This window comes from Brachypodium distachyon, chromosome 3 (genome assembly GCF_000005505.3).
Source record: "Brachypodium distachyon strain Bd21 chromosome 3, Brachypodium_distachyon_v3.0, whole genome shotgun sequence".
Taxonomy (NCBI): Eukaryota; Viridiplantae; Streptophyta; class Magnoliopsida; order Poales; family Poaceae; genus Brachypodium; species Brachypodium distachyon.
This window is the reverse complement of record NC_016133.3, coordinates 28,159,351-28,179,143: the sequence shown is the minus strand read 5'-3', so window position 1 is coordinate 28,179,143 and position 19,793 is coordinate 28,159,351. Positions and strand designations below refer to the sequence as shown.

At 44.6% G+C, this 19,793-nt stretch overlaps 1 protein-coding gene across 1 annotated transcript; it reads right to left on the bottom strand.

Annotated features, from left to right (window-relative positions):
* Positions 1 to 12,985: 12,985 nt before the first annotated feature.
* On the bottom strand, positions 12,986 to 19,356 carry LOC100839727 (RNA-binding protein 39). The gene is made up of 13 exons (XM_003573923.4): positions 18,605 to 19,356; positions 17,722 to 17,794; positions 17,592 to 17,648; positions 17,108 to 17,163; positions 15,916 to 16,129; positions 15,528 to 15,614; positions 15,336 to 15,410; positions 15,161 to 15,244; positions 14,993 to 15,057; positions 14,071 to 14,290; positions 13,805 to 13,893; positions 13,459 to 13,573; positions 12,986 to 13,378 (listed from the first exon to the last, which is right to left on the bottom strand). The coding sequence occupies exons 1-13, from the start codon at positions 19,213 to 19,215 to the stop codon at positions 13,331 to 13,333; spliced, it is 1,794 nt and encodes a 597-aa protein (XP_003573971.1). The 5' UTR covers positions 19,216 to 19,356; the 3' UTR covers positions 12,986 to 13,330.
* Between the last annotated feature and the right edge of the window lie 437 nt (positions 19,357 to 19,793).

Sequence of the window (19,793 nt, the reverse complement as noted above, 5' to 3'; positions counted from 1 at the left end):
CCAGAGGTTTGACCGGCGAGAGCCGTGGGTTCAATCATCGGTCCAGTTTTGAAAACTATGCTTTCACCTAGGAGGAGGTGACTCATGGCCCAGACCTCGAGGAGGCACACATGCAAGAGACCTCGTAAGGTTCTGCGTTTTTCACACCCCAGCGTACAAGTTCATAAAGTTGTATCACGACAGCTGCTTCCTCATTTGTGGGATTGCGTTCTATTTTTGAATCAATCACATTATCAATATATCTATAACCAATAGGTTTAGTCGTTGGTCTGGAAGGTTGGGCAAATCGCTTATCCCTATTATGGCTGGTGCGATTTGTTGGTTGATATGGAACATCAGGAATGACTTGGTTTGTAACAAGAAAAAGAAATCCTAACTTTTTTAGTTTAATTTGTTTTTCGGGCGTCATATTGGCTCCGTAGCTAGTCTCTACAGCTTCGAGCGGAGGCGCATGTGTCTATGAAATCTGGGTGCAACCGATTGGATATTGTTGAAATTCTTCAGCCGACTCTTAAAAAACCTGTGCAAACTTGGGTGTGTTTTCTTGACCTAAACAACACTAGCTAGAGATGTCATGCTCTACGATATATTAATATTTCCCAGATGATATTGCTGACGTTAGAAATTCAAGAACCACCTCAGTTTATGCTTAATTCTCTGCATTCTCTTTATGCCGCATTCCGAAGCATATCTGCATTTGTTGCCTGCGAGAGAAATTTAAAATACTCTGTAAATACGATTGAATTGAAGTTCTTCAGTTTTGCAAGACAAATGATCACATTTAGATGAAATGATGAACTCTTGTGCGGTTAGCTCAACTGGATGTGGCGAGTACAATATAACAACGAAATTTTGAGTACTTCCGGTCTAAAATGATGTAAGACCCCGGGACCGGAATTATACAATTTAGCCCCAAATTGCTAACCTTTGCATAATTCAAGCCTCAGGTTCTTAACCTACGATAAACACTTCAATACATACACGCATTAATGTGCTCATTGTAGGATTTTGCAACATGAATATCATTACCAAAACTCTACAGAAGAGAGTAATTACAAAGCTCATACAAGGAGTAGAATAACAATTATTACAAAGAGAGGACACATGTCCCAACATTACATCATTACATCAGCGGAAGTCGAATTATGCCCGAGTACGGACAAGAATACAGCATGGCCTGAAGAGGCTGGAAGCTGGAAGGAAACCCGCCACAAGTCTCAGAACCCTGATCTGGATCTCCTTGCTAAACATCGAATCCAACGTCGTGCTCCATGAAGAAGCTAGCGGCTCACCTGCTCTGCTGGAACCTCTGAAGAAAACAACGTTGCAAAGCAACTGAGTACAAAATACTCGCAAGACTTACGGGGAGAACTAAACTAAATGTGCAACCAGTCTCAAAGGATGGATAAATTTGGTGGGGTTATGCAGCAGCAACAATATCTGGAGAGACACTCTAATAACAACGTCTAATGAGAGGATGAGAAGCGTCTACCAGGTGAAAGTGATTAACCTATTTACTAAACACCAAACAACACAATCCTCGTATCACCCCCTCAACACCCTGTGAAGAAGCAATCCAAAGGACACTCACACTTAAGTAGTTTTAAGCATATCCATGATTAAGGCTAATTACTACTCAAGTTTATGAGATTAAGTTGGTTAAGATCTCTATGATCAAGTAATGACCAACCAAGTCGTCCATAACCGCGGACACGGTTTTCTGAAAGATTTATCCCAGCAGGGTGTGCCAATTTACCCGTACACGTTCGACCAACCCACAAATACCAAGCATGCTCACACTCAAATGTGCGCTGGCTGGATTGAGCGAGACGACGTTTCCAAGTTCCACAACTAGTCCAAGGGGACCAGCCAACTGAGTCTATCCGAAACGAGAGCCCCGTCAAAGCGTTGTATGGACTCAAGAGTTGCGTGGACAGCTGGTAGTGGTTCAAGGCCCGCAGGATGACCATTCTAGACTAGTGCCGTAATCCTATATGAATGCAAAGTCACCAACAAGTCTCCACGAATCTCTGTGTGCATGCAATGCAAATGCTAAATGGAACGCCCGAACTATGTGGCCCCTGGAAGAGCTGAGGATCAAGTACTAAGTCGAGGGGGAAGCCATATCTTCTCCCACGAGCGGTTAGCGCGAAGTTTCTTGGATCGGCGAAAACGAGAACTCGGTCCTTAGGTCGGCGCAAATGGAACAAATCACCAATGCGTTAGAGCACGGCCTCCCATCGTTGCCTTGTTACAGTTAAAATATCATATCACAGTTTAATAATTGCAATTTAAATACAGAAAGTAGCATGTGGATGTAGCAATTGTGTAACCCAAAGTAAGGACACTAGACTAGCAATCTAAACAAGACTTCTAATGATCAAGTAGGGTAATAAAACAAACATGTGACATGGTATTAGGACAAGTAACAAGACATAAGGCAATAAGTGGAGCTGACTAATAAGCTAAGCAATCCTAATGGCATCCTGACAAGACTGAGATCGTAACTTAATGCAAGATTAAGGGAGAGGCAATAGGCATAATCAACATGGGCAAGGAATGGCTGCTTGCCTGGAGTACTCAATTGCCTGGAAATGAGCAAGAATCCTAGAATATGAACACAAGTGTAGTCGTCGTCGTAGGAACCGAAGACTAGCGAGGAAGAAGCAAATACACGACATAAAAGGAAAGTATAAGCATACAAGATACACGTGGTAGTTAATATGCGCAATCAAAGAATGATGCATGACATAGGGATGATGCATGTCATATTAAGGATTCCAAGAGTAAATCTGATATACGATTACCAAGTTAAATAGAGTCCGAATACACTACACATAGCATCTATACAATTCCATATGCAATGAATAGAGTTTAATGGATTAACTACACACAACAATATTATAGTTGTATTATCATGTATGAGAATGACATGGATAGGTGCGATGCGTGATTTAAAACAAGAACAACACACCAAACAAACGAGTCAAATGGAGTTGCACACGCCAATGGCAACGAGGTGCCTGCAACTATCGATACTATCGGTACATACACGGCATCTCATACAACACATGCAATTCATATATCACAATCTACGAGTCTACGTCACGGGACGGTCAGCTCACAGGACAGTCGCTCGTTATACCTTGGACTCGTTGCGGCGTCGTGATGTAGACGAAGTAGCCGACGTAGAGAAAGTAGTCGTACGGGCGAGGTAGTCGTACACATAGTCGACGTAGTCCAAGTAGACGACGTAGTCGTTCATTTGTCGTGGTCGTAGCCATTCATGGCTCCGACTCCGGGGTTCGTCGGTCTTCGCGGCGCACGGGAAGGTCTTGGGCAGCGGCACGGCGAAGCACACGCGGAGCGGCGGCAACAACAACACAGCAGCGGCAAGGCCAAGCAACAACAGCTGACAAGCAGGGCCCACACATCAGGCAACAATTTTTAAAATAAAACAGAAAAGAAAAGGAAAAGGGGAAGAAGGCCACGGCCTGGGCTTGGACCTGGCTTGGGCTTGGGCCGAGTTGGGCTTAGCTAGGCCTGGCGAGCAGCAAGCGGCAGCCGGAGGCGAGGCGAGCGGCGAGGCGCAGGCGCGGGTGGAGCAGAAGCAGCGGCGACCGGCGAGGAGGCGGACGGCGTGGGGAAAACCGAGGGCAGGCGGCACTCGGGGAAGGGGAGGCGCCGGTGGAGGCAACGGCAGCGGGAGCTGGGCGGCGCGTGGTGGAGGGCGAGCTCGGGCAGACGAGGCGAGGAGGCCACGGGAGAGGGAGAGGCGCGGTCGGGCGGCGCTCGGGGAAGCAGAGGGCGGAGCGGCCGGCGAGGTGGAGGCGGCGTCGGCGGGGAAGCGGAGGGCGGAGCGGGCCGGCGGCCAGGCGAGGCGGACGCGGGAGGAGGCGGCACCGGGGCGGCGGCGTGGAAGCCAGACGAGGAGAGCGGGAGGCGCGCGCGTGGGGCCAGGGTCGCGGGAGAGAGGGAGCTCGGGGAGAGAGAGCTCAGCGAGAGAGAGAGCCGAAGGGGAGAGAGGCCAGTGGGGTGGAGGACGCAGGCGAGCGGCGCTGGAACATGGGGAGGCGCCGGGCGCGAGGCCACAGCAGGCGCGTGACGTGGTCAGGAGCAGAGGCCGGGAGGAGGTGGTGCCTGGGGAGAAAGGCTTCGGGAGGAAGAAGACAAGGGGAGAAAGAAGAGGGGTGGCGGCTTGGAGGAAAAGGGAAGGAGGGAAAAGAGAAGGGAAGGAGATTAAATAGTTAGGGTTAGGGTGTTGCTTAATTGGGTTTTTGGCCCAACAAAAATACGGGTTTTATCAATTTATATTTTCGTGACAAATTAAGAGACGAGAGGTTAGGTCTAATTAAATCAGGAAGTAATTTGTCAAACCAAAATAGGATTTAAAAAAATAGTTTTAGGCTTTCGCGAACACGCGAAAAGGCAAGCACATTAAAGACAGCTTCGTGCAAATGAATATGATTTCATGTGACATGATGCTAATAACATGACAATATATCGATGATGACATGAGCATGACAACATGATGACAATAAATAAATTACAACACAGTTCAAAAAGGTTTAATTAGAAAAGGGTTGCTCTCGGACCGTTACAAATGAGTAAATCTGAATTTTTACAACTAAAAAAAAGGGAGATCCGGAAGACTTATGTCAAGAACATGAGCGCCTCTGCCTCTAAGCAACATATAGCCAAACCTGACAAAACATAAGCAATTGGACTGCACTATACGTGCGCTAGTTTGCACATTTACATCGATCGATCGAGGTGCCAAGATTGAATATATTTCGATACACCGGATCGTTGCAATTCTTACATAGATCAAATCAACAGTACCATTTACATCGTGCTTTACATTGTGCTACTACTATGAACTCTCTAACGATGAATCTGGTCTACTTCTGAAACAGAAACGTCACGGCGACTCGTCGTCTATGATCAACTCGCACCCACGCGGCGACGCAGCGGGCGGGCGAACGGCGGCAAGCGAGTCCTCCTCGTACGCGTGAGCCTCGTCCACCATCCATTTCTTGTCGCAGGAGCCGCGGCGTCGTCGAGGCGAAGGTCCACCTCCGTCATGGCGCTGGCGCACATGGCGCCCACGGCGGCGTCGCGCGGACATGCCTTGGCGGCGTCCGCCGAAACGGCGAGGACGCGGTCGGCGCCACCGTGCCGGAGCTCGAAGGCAACGTAGGCGATCCAGAAGGCGGCGTACTCATCGGCGGTGCCCTCCGCGGCGCAGACGCAGCCCCAGTCTAGGACGAGCTCCCGGGCGCCCGCGACGTTGTTCGCCTCGGTCTCCATGGCGATCCACGTCCTGTAGACGGTGGCGTAGTCCTTGACGCGGGAGATGGCGATGCGGAGGAGCTGCCGCGCCTCCTTCATGCCGCTGTCGCCGCCGTCGGCGATGCGCATCTCCCGCGCCGCCTTGCACCATCGCTTCGCGCCGTAGGGATCCAAGGCTGCGGCATAGTCCAAGAACTCGTACACGCGACTCCGCCGCTTGGTCTCGCCGGGTCCAGCCATCCCCATGTCGAGCAGCGACGGTTCCGGATCGATCGACGGGAACGGAAGCAGAGATCGAGCAGGGAGCGCGCTGGTGGATCCTGGTCGATGGGTGTAGAGTTTAGGTCTCTTGCAGGTACACCTCCTGAGGCAATGGGGAGCAGTTATTTATAAGCTGCAGGGGATCCCAGCTGTGCGCGCGGCTTTCCGTGTCCTCTTCGGGGAAGAAGACATGAAGCTCAAGTTTCCGTTCTGGGATCGGGTAGTACGGGCACCGACTTGTTTTCGGTTTACGCTAGTACTGGTATGATAAAACTGTTTTGTTGTTGTTGTTGTTTCTAGACAACTACTCCGATTCCTGTTCGTTCACTTGTTTTCGGTTCCACTTGCTGTAACTCTGTGTTTTTCACGCGCTGGCAGTGGCGGAAAAAATTATAGGGAGAATAGAATGGATTATTTACGAGGGAGGTCAAAACATAAAAATATGGAACTCATACGATTAAATCTCAAAATCATGCAGGGACCCAAATAAAAATTCAAAATCTCAGGGCCAGGGCTGGCCTGTTCCCTGCCTCCGCCCCTGCGCGCTGGCGTACAATTCTATTTTTGAATCAATCACATTATTTCTTTTGAGGGGAAAAACAGTAGATCAAATGATCTACTGTTGCTTTATTGCCAAATATTTACAGCTAAAAAATGTACAAGGTTATCTAAAAGTTCTAAGCCAATCTCTAAATTCAGTGAGATGCTTTCCCTTAGGTGGAAGACAAGATTCATTTCTTCCAAGAAAATTTGCCGGCATCTGTATAGAGATGGCTGCACATTATTGAAGATGAAATCGTTTCTAACTCTCCAGATGCTCCAACAGGCCAGAGTAATCATTTCCATACCAAATGGCTTATTAAGCTGTCCTTTAATCTCCGAGAGGATATGGAGAGTGCATCCCTAAGTCGTGAAACGAGGACAAAGATATCTCCAGCAAGCAAGAGCAAAAGGGCAGTAGAAAAAAAGGTGATCCCTGGTCTCCAGGGTGTCTTGTTGACAAAGGATACAAGAGTATGAGCCAGGTAAAAGTTTTTTTTGAGAAGCATAGTTCTGGTATTCAATCTATCAAATCATGAGAAGCCAACAAAAAATCTTGTGTCTAAGCTGACAGCTTGAGTCCCAGTTCCAATGAAATGCTGCAGGTATCTCAATATGCTCAATCAGAGAATTATAAAGTGAAACTGCATAAAAGCCCTCTTTTGTTTCAGAGTACACCATGTGTCAGGTATTTGATCAAGGGTCAGGTGATCAATCATCAATGACATCTCTTGGAGCTGTGTGAATGCCTCAAGAGACGAGGCAAGTGGAAAAGGGTGGTCCTGTCAGCACAGCCATGAACCTGAGCAACTGTCATACCAGGATCGATGACAAAGGAAAAGAGTTCTGGCCAGCGAAGTTGAGGCTTTGCATTTTGCCATGGATCTTTCCAAAAGTTGGCGGTATTACCATCATGCACAATACAGAATGAATTCTGCTTGTAATCCTCAAGGAGCTTGAAGGAGTCACGCCACTAGAAAGATGCATTTGAATTATTGTTGGGTGAAAAGCCATTAGGGTGATGTTGCTCCCATATAAAGTTCACCCATGGCAGATTCTGTCGATTGAAGAATTTGTGCAAATTTTTCATGATCAGGGCCTGGTTCTGAGTCTAAAGGTTCTTGACACCAAGACCATCTTCTTTCTTACGTCGACAAACAATCTCCCATGCAGCCAGGGGGGTGACTTCTTGGTGAGATCCTGACCTCTCCAAGGACAGTGTCTTCTGTATTTGTCAATCTGCGCAATCACACTAGTTGGGAGCTTGAAGGTACACATGTAAAATGTGGGAAGGGCAAAGAGGACAGAGTTGACCAGATGGAGTCTACCACCATATGACAGCATGGATGAGAAGCAGGCGAGACGCCGCTCAATTTTTTGAACAAGTGGCATGAAATCTTGAACCCTGGGTTTGGTAGTGCCCAGGGGCAGGCCAAGGTATGTGAAAGGAAGTGAACCCACTTTATAGCCAATAAGGCCGGCAAGATACAAAGCTCTGTCCTCGGCAACATTGATAGGGATGAGGTTAGATTTGTGAAAAATAACCTTGAGACCAGTGGAAAGATGAAATGAATGGAGAATATCACACAGAGTATGCAACTGATCATTGTTTGCCTGCATGACCATCAGAGTGTCGTCAGCATACTGGATCACAGGGAAGTCAGGGCAAGCAGAGGATGCAATGGGCCTTCTAAGCTGATCATGGAGCATAGCATAGTTCATGACAGACTGGAGTAGATCAGCCACAATAACAAATAGGAGAGGTGAAAGTGGATCACCGCGCCTAACACCTCTTTTACAATGAATGGTCTTACTAGGAACCCCATTCAAGAGCACCTGTGAGGTACTCCCTCCGTTCCATAAAGATTGACACAGTTTTGTACTAGTTTTAGTTCAAACCCGTGCCAATCTTTATGGAACGGAGGGAGTAGCAAAGTTAAGGATGCTACTGATCCAACCACACACACCATCTCTCCCCCCCCCCCCCCATAGCTTAAGCTTTCTCAAAATCTAGCTTCAAAAGGATAACTTCTTCACCAGATTTGTGACAAGCGTGCAAATACTCAAACGCCCATGCAAGACAATCTTGAATGGTTCTGGTCTTAATGAAGCCATATTGGTTCTGATGACATTTTGCAACCTATTAGCCAGCAGTTTTGTGAGGAGCTTCAGGGTACAATTTAAGAGGGAGATCGGCATGAACTCATTCACAGTTTCAACATTCTCATTTTTTGGGATAAGGGAGATAAAGCATGAGTTGATGCTGTCAAGAGAGATATTCCCTTTATGGAACTGCTCATAGAGATCATAAAAATCATACTTGATGATATGCCAACACCTTATCATGAAATCAATATTGAATCCATCAGGACCAGGTGATTTATTAGAGGGCAAACTCTTGACAATAGCATCAATTTCATCTCTTGACTACCAACCATGCACCGACTTCGCACTGGCCATGCGTCCCTCTAAGCCCGATGAGGTCTTGGTTCTTCTCCGGCGTTGGCAATGACTCCTAACCATAACTTGGGCCAACGGGCCGAAGGGGGGTCTCGTTGATATCATCTCCTACTCATCTCTACTACTATAAACACACAGTTTACCCATGGTTCACCATCCACACATTGTGAGCCGTCCAATCAGTTTGTATCGACATCCCAGATTGTTCCTCCCCCTGCGCACAATAGCGAACGGAAAAAAAAACTGATCCCGCACGCTTCTCTTCGTCCACGCTACTACCTCCTCTCATCTCCCTCTCCCTTCGTCCTCCACCGCCGGCGGCCGCCCGGCCGCCTCCTCCCCGCGCCGCTTACTCCCGCAGCCGCTGCTCCCCCGGATCCATCGCCCTTACTCCTCCGCCGCTGGCGTCCTCCCGTCAGGCCCCCCGCGCCGCCTCTTCCCACAGCCGCTGCTCCGAAGGATCCCACGCTGGTGAATTCGGAGCCTCCGTTGCTGCACTTGTGGAGGGGATGAAGCGGGCAGATGGAGGGGCGATTGCCACGCGCACGTCTCTCCTCCAACAAGGCGGCGGCTTCCTCTCCTTCGGCACGGCGGCGGCTTCCTCTGCTTCGGCACGGCGGCGGCCTTGCGATGGCGATTCAGGCGAGGCGCTAGTCCCGTGCGAGGGCGGTTCCGACAACTTGCGTCGAGCGTGGAATGGGCGGTTGCAAGTTCGTGCGTGTGCACGACCTCGGTCAGCTATTGGCAGCCCCGTAGACTGGAAGTCTGGAACCGCCCCACTTCCCCCACTTCCGGTGTTTAAATTCCTTCCATGGCTAAAAAAAAGGCCAGATACGAGCTCTGCAGATCAGTCTCCTCTCCGTTGCTCTCCTCTTCCCTGCTCTCCTCTCTTCCGACGTTGGTGGTAATCGAAAATTTCTACAATTTCTCCTCCGTCGTCCAGCTAATGGCATTCTTCCTTCTCAGTTGTTCTGTCTTGTCGATTTGTAGAACTCGAAAAACAAGTGAAGCGAGGAGACCTGGAGGAGTTCCGATGAGCTACAGGTTAGTTCTCTTCCTCTCTTCTTCGGGCACTGTTTCTTTGCAATATTCTACACTTCAATTCAAAACTTTCTCTTCTGTAGCTCTCATCGTCATGCTGTTTCTTGGACCGAGTGGTTAATGTTTGGTTTCTAGCGTTGATTACGGTTAGTTCTTGCTTCGTTTCTTGGTAGATACTCACACGTAACTGAAATGGAGTTCGATCTGCTACTTGGTTTTGGATAACTACGATTCCTCTCACTTGGTTTATCATGCAATTTAATTTATCATGGCAAGCTGCAGTAGTGATAAATATATAACCACTTCTGAAGCTGTGCAATTAGAAAAACTATGGAGGACAAGAATTTGATATGTTCATCACGTTGTATTAGCATAGGGACAAATAAAGATGCTGCTGCACATGTTGTAGGAGGAAGTCTCCTAGGTTCAGAGATGAATTATTGATCAATACTTTATTTTGAAAATTGATCTTTACATTATCTAAAAATAATCTTATTAGAATTTTCTACATTCTAGATTTGAAATTATAGACTGAGATGTTTGACTTTTAGCTTTTAGTATTAGCATGTCTTCATAGTATGCTATCAGGAGACAACTAGAATCCGGTCCTGCTACAGATATAGGTGTAGCCGAAGGTATTGCTCAATGGTAGTCTTTGCTGGGTATTACATTACCCATGAAGTTGGTGTTCATATGCCAAAAAAAATCCCATTTAAATTCAGCTCCATATATTTGATTGATTCATTATTTCTACCCTTGGTCCTCCAGGTGCTGCCACTAAATTAGCTTTGTGTGTCTCCTAGTTTCAGCTATAAGTTTTAGTTTTAGTTCGAAGTGTTAAATACTTGAAATTAACTAGGAGGGTTCAGGTTCAGTTTGAATTTAAGTTTCTCTTTTCTTATTTGAGTTTTAGGATTAAGTTTCAGTTCGAATTTAAGTTTCAGTTTCGTTTTAATTTTTTTCTAAGAATGGTTGTACATTGTTGGATGCTCAGTTTGTTTATACAAGAGAGGGTGATATCAATAGTACGGGGCTGATGCTTGTGCTTTCTTGTGTTAGCTTCGTTTTCAGCTCAATAGCTCAGGGAGTGTCTGGTTATCAACAAAACAAAAAACTGACTGAGACCCAAAAAATATTTCAGGTAGCTGAAAATTAGTCTCTCCCTTTAGCTTTCACGATTTCCTGGCTACCCAGCATGAATAGTACAAGTATCAGATTGGCATGTTCAACAAATAATAACCATAGTACGCGAATTAGTACCTATTTGCTGTTTCTGTTAGATATTGTACCAAGTTTTGCTCTGCCATGGGATCTAGATAGTTAGGGGAAATCATGTTTCATTTCAGATTATTAGAACTGATGTTATTTTTTCCAAACAGTAGAAGGACGAAGAGGAGGAGGTGCTGGAGCTTGTCAGCCACCACTACATCCATCAAAACTTCCTTCGGAGGTATTTCTTTCTCTTTTTCTGAACTTCTCTGTGTCAATCCGCAAAAAGGCTGAGAGTGTATTTCTATTTCTTGGTGCCCTTAAAAACCTGCCAAAGGACCACCCTGATCCATATTTTTCTATTATGGCTTTGTGTTCATTGTAGTTTAACACATGTTAAAATATCATAAAATGATGAATACTGTGCACTCAATCAACCAAGGACCAGTCATGCCAATTGTTTCTTTAAATATTCCAGAGTGGCACTCCGTACAAGAATGTTGAAATGGAAAAACTATTCCACATGTTCTGAAAAGTATAATATGAAGACAAAAATGATGAATTTAAAAGTAAGTCGGATCTTAAAAGTATCATTGAGGTGGAAAGCACAATTATAAATGATCACAATGTAAAATAAAGCTCTGGTTCTCAGTTCTAAATTATTTCCTATTTTCTTTGAGTTAACCTACAAAGTAATACAACATTTTGATAGTCATTCCCTTGTTTTTCTATGAGTTCATGTTTTAAGGCTTAATTTGCTTGACTGGTAATTCTAAACCTATAGGGTAGTATTTACTTTATGTGTGCCATCGATTAACTACTTTTAACATTGGTCACAGGAGAAGAAGCATAGGCAGGCTGTGAAGGAGGCTATTGAGGGACAGTTTATCAGCACTTTGGTTTTAGAGCCCTTAGTTTTTCAGAGGACAAGCACGCGCTGATGGCACGTAGGGTCAAGAGACACCACAGGTTCAGAACAACAATAGATTTAAGAGGACAAGCACCATTTCATCTCCCTTGTGCTCAACCTCCTAACACCTTGGTGTACATGGTCAACATGTACGTCATGGGTTCTGACTGCCGACGGTTACACCACAAGCCTCTAAAGGAAATAAAACAATTGTTTACCGACATATATATGTAATTTGGGTTGTGACCTGAACATCTCAATTCTCAGGTCCAAATTCCAGTGTTGTATGAACTCCAAAAGCATTATTGCCATCAATGTTAAGCACTACTATTTCAGCATGTTGCTCTTATTTCGGTCTTTAGCTGCTTTGCAGAAAAAAGGGAGTGACATTTTAGTTACATGAATTCTGGTCTGAGCTGTAGCATTATATTGAGAGACACCTAAAAGTAACATGTTTGATTTTATCTTTCTGTACACTGTATAAATCAAGTTTCTATTCTTGAGCTCTCGTTTTGTTTGCCGGTGTTTTTCAAGATTTCGTTATCAGTTCTCGTTTTCCTTACTCTGTTGGACATGACGAACATATGTATTCCGTCGCAACGGACGGGCTCCTGCTAGTAACCATAACTGGGGGTCTCTGTCGCGGCTCTAGCTCGGTTAGCAACGCTCATTGTCTCGGTTGCTTTGAGAGAAATCCACCGAAGGCTGCTTGGGGGCTGGGACGGTTGAAGAGACAAGGGAGATATGAGGTGGTGGGTCATGCAGTTAAATATCTCACACTCAGATTCATGACGCAGTTTTCCACTGGAAAGTGACTTTGCTTTCAATAACTCGAGGAGTTCTCCAAAACGTTCTCCAAAATATTTATCCTCGACAAACGCCCCATCAGCATTTTCAATGAAGCCGTGAAATGTATCTCGATATATTTTTTCAGTCTCTGCGGTTCAGCGGTTCCCCTTCTTCTATGTCTTGAGTTCGGTAAGTTGAACCATGCACAAGGGCTTTGGTTGCGCTAACTGGCCATTCGAGCAACGACCGTAATTTTGCCAAGATGGCCCTTTGGAGGACGGGCCGATATGACCAGCGGCATGGGATCGATATCTCTTTTTTCTAGGTATTCAAGAGGCTGGCTCTGAAAAAAAAATATTGATTTGGTTAAAGTTTTAAGACCAAGCCAATCAACTTTTTTTTTGCTGAACTTTGAAAACTGAGTCAATTTTGACTAAATAAATAGAAAAAAAATTACTTAGGTCCTCTCAAAGAATCTCAGCATTAGTGTTGCTGCAACGGTTGTCGCATTCTCTTCTGCGGTTCAGACCAAAATAATGTCGCTTAGTTGTAATATTGGGCAGATCAGGTTATAATACAGGTACAGCTAATATTTAGGATACTGCTAGAGATAATAAATAAATCCTCCAACTACCACAAATTATCCTACCGTCCAGACTCCAGAACAAACCTCTTCCAGTCCGTCATAATGTTACAAGAAACAATAATTGGCGTCCTCTTCTAGTAAGACTTGACACGATTTCATTTGAAATTGTTGAACAGTTAAGCAAATCATCCGCCAGGTCGCTCTTCACCACTTAACCTGTCCGCTAGCTTGGCAACTTCATTTCACACTGCTGAGCGGTCTGGGAACTTCATTTCATATTGCTGGGCAGTCTAAAACACAGGCAGATTTCATCAAGATTAGCAACAGGTGCATGGTTTGGAAAATAACATAAAAAAACAATGTTCGTTACCATAAAGGTTGCCGTGATCATCTTTCCTGCAAACCATCTACCATGAAGTGATCGTTGTGCACTTGTTGCTGCTGTTGAGCTGTCAAAATGCAGGTACACAAAGCCAGCAGTATGTCTGCACCACAGCAAAGAAGATTACGAAATGATGCAAGGACACGAGCCACACCACACCACTACTAGTAGCATGTGAAGATATTTCTAGTTAGCTCTTCTGTTTTTTCTCAATATATATGTTCGAACTGCCAGTTTCCGCCAATTTTGCTAGGGAGTATATCTGAAGGATAACATATATGGTTGCAATAAAAGAGCATAGCAGCAGGGTTTAAAAATGAGAAAAAGGGCTTACTTGTCAACAAAAATATGCTTCACTACACCAAACTTTGAACATTCTTCTTGGACATCATCTCTAATATCCAAATCAAAATCAGGATCCGTCTGCAATGAAATGAATTCCCAGTTTGGTTAGTAAGAGACTAGATGTAAACAGAAAAGTAACAACTACAACGAAAATTTATGGGGTCGGCCAAACGAAAACATGAGGCAAGCCCCAAAAATACTGAAACAGAAATAAGATGGAAAACTAAAACATAAATGGATAAGATGAGGAAATACCTCCACTGCTGGGTCGAACATGTTCTTCAGCAACAGGAATTCAGTAGGTGTCCCAATATCAGCAGACTGAGAGATAACAGGAAGAGGTGCTCCTGGAACAGCTCCAACAGTAGGTATTGTGGGTGCAAGAGAAGCAGCTGCCAGAGGAGCACCAAAAACTGATGCAGCAGGCAATCCAACAGACGTGTTCAAACCAGGAGCACCAATGCCACCAGTTAAGCTGCACAGAACCACACACAAAATTAAGATTAGAGGATATGCCCTAAATGTAATTCTGAGAATATAGGAACCTATAACGGCACACAAGATGTTTCTGCCAAACCACGAAGCTAAGTAAGATCCTAGACATCAAAATACTACAAGCTAAATAAGATTTGGTGCACAAAAAAAGGGTCCCCTGACATGCTAGTCATTGTTCATTATCATGTAAGGCCAAAGCTACAGCCGGCAGAAGACCTGTCTTTAGATAGTGACATTCCAATTGAGTATGCTCAGAGCAAGATCCATCTATATATGGCGGCCTCATTATCTGCCAAGCCATTTCTAATACTCCCTCCAATCCATAATAAAGTGTCTCAGATTTAGTACAAAGTTACTACAAAGTTGTACTAAGTCTGAGACACTTGTTATGGATCAGAGGGAGTACTTAACAATTATGCGTGGAACCAAGAGGATCCCACATCTTGTTCCAAGGTTATATAGCCTACAACTTAAGGCAGCAATTTCGTAAAGAAATTAGGACATCTGGGGAAAAGTTTAAATTCCAATGCTTCAGATTTGCATAGGGTAAGGATCAACGTATTCCTCAAACCAAAGGCTCACATAAAATTTTAAACATTCTGAGTGTTGTATCAAGATCACCTCATGCCCAGGTAACAGAAGGGAAGAGCAAAAAACCAAAACACAATAACACTAACAGTACCTGGTTGCAGTGCCACTCCGGTCCAATTTCCGCATCAGAAGGGCTCTAGAGCTTGCATTTAATGCCTGTGTATGATCAAGTGACAATGAATACACATGATCTTTGAGCAGGATAACATGAAAAAAATATCCAGTCATGAGGTGTGCAGTGTGGGAAAAAGAAACGTACCAACCCTCCACCTTCGTCATCATCTAAATCTCCAGTGGTTGTGCCACCAAGTTGCACACCACCCTGATCAGTAACAGCGGAGACCTGGTGTAAATAATTACGACTTGTCAGACAGATAACTATTATGTCTTCATTATGTTTCAGAAGCCAGGAGATGCATTTTAAGAAATGATACCTTGATTACTCTCCCAGCAATGTCGAGCTGGCCGTTCAAACTCTGAGCAGCTTTTGCATCTTCAAGCCGTGCAAACTGCATAATGAAAGGATATTAATGAGAAATTAAGAGTCATGGAAATATAACCATGGGAAGAGCTTCGTGATAATATTGTCAGGCAAAGAGTTGCACGGCAATAATATCGATACTTGCCTGAATGAAACCAAAACCTTTGCATAGCCCAGTAAGTGGATCTACAGGCAGCTGGACAAGCTCCACTTGCCCAAATGGTTCAAAGACCTGAAAAGGCGAATTTTATTATAGCAATGTGAGCATGACAGATCAATAGAACCTAGGGCTACTTTCCCCAACGATATTATTTAGTTTCACAATCAATTTAGTAATTAAGTATGTGTAAGCCTTGATGAAATCAAGCACATTACACACCACACTGAATAGAAGGAAATAACACACGAATTGGTTTACATTCCAGAACTCTAAATATGATACTTATGTTTTCTATATTTACCTAATGAACAAAATACAGGAAGTTAAATCTATCATTATTTGTGCTAAAATATGAGATTATTAAGCAGTTGACCTGTCTCAATTGGTCCTCGGTGATATTGGAATGAAGGTTGCCAACATACAACTTTCTTGCTCCACCTGAAGCTGCTCCACCTGATGCCGCATTTGACTGGGCTAAGTTCTTTTCGGCCTCTGATGGCTTAACCATCACTGCTTGCCCAAGAAGTGGCTGACCGGTTAGAGCTATTGCCATTGGAACAGACATAACATCATAGAACTCGATGTACCTGCCAATTCAGATAGATCTTTAGTACTGTATCAGAATGTCCAACAAAAGAAGTTTTACCTGTCAAAGTAGACCTTAAATTAGGCTATATGTGTTTAAAAAATCATAATCTTCAGAGTGTTTTAGAAAAAATGATCAGTTTTTGTGAGTAGCAATGTTTTGAACTTGATTCTTGGTTGCCCTCTTTAATTCCAAGGACCTGCACCAAGTTTTTGTCAAATACTCTGGAAGCAAACTGCCCTAGATTGCTGAGAGCATCAGAATGATCTAATATTCCATCTTACTTGTAAAGTGCCGATAATCCCAGCAGGTAGACCAAACTATAAATATTTCAGTGTGCAATCCTGTTGAGTATGACAAAATTGATGAAAAATATTCCCCACGGAAAAATTAAATATGAACTTGAGAATCACATAATTACAAAACCAGTAAATAGATGGAAAACATATTATATGATAAGGCCTATTCTAATTCATGAAATGCAAAAAACAGGGCCCTAACAGCTATATTTCCTCAAAACAACTTCCATCTAATACACATCCCGAATTTGCAGTTGTTCTTACGCACAAGCACAAGGGAAGATTCATGGTAACCACATCTGTACTTCACACTAAAGCATTTGTTCATTTACAGGAAGCACAACTAAGTTATGCAACATGGTAAGAACAAGCAATAAAATAAGTATGCACTGCATTTCAGAGCACAAACAATCAACTAACTGAGTGATGGTTACACATGTCCATAACTTATTTTTTCCTAGTGGCATGTGCACCGACTTATTCATCAGATTTTGCGTATTTTGGTGGTAAGGACCTTGGTAAGTCTTTTCGAATTTTAGTACAGTCCGATAACCAAAATTTAGCACATGCAATATTTGTTTAATCTTTAACAATAACTATGAAAAAGGTAGCTATATTATTGCAGAAGCATCCAGTGAGGGAATTAAAATTACAACAAATAAGAAAGTGTTGAGACTAACCCAACTCCTTTGGAACGCCGTGAGTTTCGGTCCATAATAAGGCGAACATCACGAACCTACACAGAAAACAAGAGTGCCAGTAAATGATTAAATCAAATTTAATATTGCTGGGGAATTTAACGTGCAGATAAAGGTTCAATGACTACTGCTAATTACAACCAACAAATGATAATCACATGCTTGCAAGACCTGGGTGAATGCATAAGTGGAACGATCAAGCAAGTGTCGACTTGAGTTGCAAATGAGTTCTCATGCAGAACAGTTGCACACATGCGAACATAATGCCAATGATCGGTAAATCAGGTCAGTATGCCCATATTATGTTACATCTATGTGTTTGTGCTCATAAATAAATCAACTTCATTAAAACAGAGAAAAGATTGTCCATTACGCTTGATGAACAGGCATAACTAAGAACTCCTGTGACAAGGATACATTTTCAAATTATGGTGCATTGTGATATAGATAATTTGAATGTTCTCACCTTCCCTGCTCTTGAGAAGAACTCATAGACATCTCTTTCATCGGCCTTCAAAGATAGCTGCAGAAATGCTGACAACATTAGCTTTATGAATAAAATATCAACGCAAGAGATGTTACTTGTGAGACTTAACCTGGAAGGCAAATACAGTCCTTTGATCTCTTTCGGGGTCAACTTCCGGTTCTGTACCATCATCTTTCTTGCGCCTGCACAAAAAAAGGTATTTTAGCACAGGAGGAAGCAGCATACTAAACACATCAAATAGTAACAAACAGACACTGTAATTACAGATAGCATGATTTATTGCTGATCAGAAACCCCCATGCAAAAATCGCCAATTATCTTCAAGAGGCTGGCAGTAGTAGTCCAAGCCAAGTGGCCAAGTAGTAAATATTTCGCAATAAAGAATTAAAGATTCATGACCTTATATCTCGAGTCAGGCTCAACTGCTGAAACCATCTGAAGAGAGCTCTAGGATTTTGTATCTGCGAGTCCCATATTTAACGTTCAATATCCAGACTTGACAAGCCTAGCTCATAATAACAATATACTACAGGAAACATTGAGCAGCTAAGTAGATTACTTGATATATGCATGCATGATGTTACTTGTTCCATGTGTATGCCAAACAAAATTTAAAAAACAAGCAGGACCACTACTAGCATCCTGCAAAAAATATCAAGAGCGTCCAACCAAGCACTGCTCTCTCCCCATTCTAAATCACATTACTCTTTTACCTAACAAAAGAAAAATGACTAGTCAAATTAGTCTAATACATATTTCACGGGGGATTTTCGTAGGCATATTCACCATCTAAGAACATATTTGGACAAAATTCACAGTACTAAAAGAGGAATTTTACATCACACCATTTAAATCCTGCAGGAATCTAGGGAAATTCTTGTGTTCCAAACAGGGCCAAAGGATTTCTGCCTAGACATTTAACCTCTACGACTATCACATTCAGAGGTGTTTTAATACAGTGAAAGTAATAGGGGAGGTCAACAAATCCGCACCTGAAATCACGGTCTCGGTAGTCACGGTGTCGGTCGCTGCGTTCGCGCTCCCGTTGAAGCTCCCTTACCATCTCCTCCTCCTCCCCGCGGCGTCGCTCTGAGCGGCTACGGCTCCTACGTTCCCTTCCGTTCTCCCTCTCCATAAGCCTGTCCCTGCCGTCTCGCTCCTTTTCCCTAACCTTATCACGGTCGCGGCTGCTATCCTTCTCTCTGATCTTCTCTCGGTCCCGACCCTCATCCTTTTCTCTAACCTTCTCAGGGTCACGCCCCTCATCCTTCTCCCTAACCTTCTCGCGGCTGCGTCCCCCATCCTTCTCCCTAACCTTCTCGCGGTCGCGGCCCTCGTCCTTCTCCCTTACCTTCTCGCGGTCGCGGCTCCCGTCCTTCTCCTTCCCGTCATCCCGGTCCCGGTGCTCGCGGCTGCTGCGGTGCCGCTCGCGGTCTTCTCCCGAGCGAGGGCGTTTCGATCCGCGCTCGTCCTGGTCGCGGCCGCCGCCGCCGCCGGTTGAGGAGCGGCGGCGCGAGCTGCGGTCCTTCTCGCCGGCGCCGTTGGTTGACGGGACTGGGGGCTCGACCGCCTTCTCCAAGTAGTCGTACTCGTCGAAGTCCATGGCGGTGAGGGAGTGGATGGGGATTGGCGAGGGTGCGGGAACCCTAGACCACGACTCCGCGAGGGGAACAAAGGAAACGAAAGCCACAAAACCCTAGAGATTGGGCCGCTGCTCCGAACCCTCAGAGGTTGTCCTCGACACAAGTCCGGAGCCCAGAACGGGCTGCTTACAAAATTTCTATACAAGGACTTCTTAAAAAAAAAATCTGTACAAGGACTTCGTATGAAGAGGACAAATACATTTTCACAAATCTGAACTTTCCGGATGAGCAAAATCCAACCTGCACAATTATTCAAAACTAGCGGAGTGTCCTTACAACGAAAATAGAAATTATTATCTTGTATCTTCTCTCATCATGCCAAAGCATATCACTTCATTTCGTCGAATGACTATCGCTAATCATATATCTCGTCCTCCTGGTTTCGTCGATGCATGTCTCAAAGTTTAAAAAATTGGTCCATCCTAAGGACAAGGATAATGTTCTAAACACACCTTATCACCTTCGCTGCCGCCCTCCGGAGCCGCCTCACGGTCCCTCACGCAGCCTGCCATTGCCGCGGCCTCGCGGACGCTCTCGC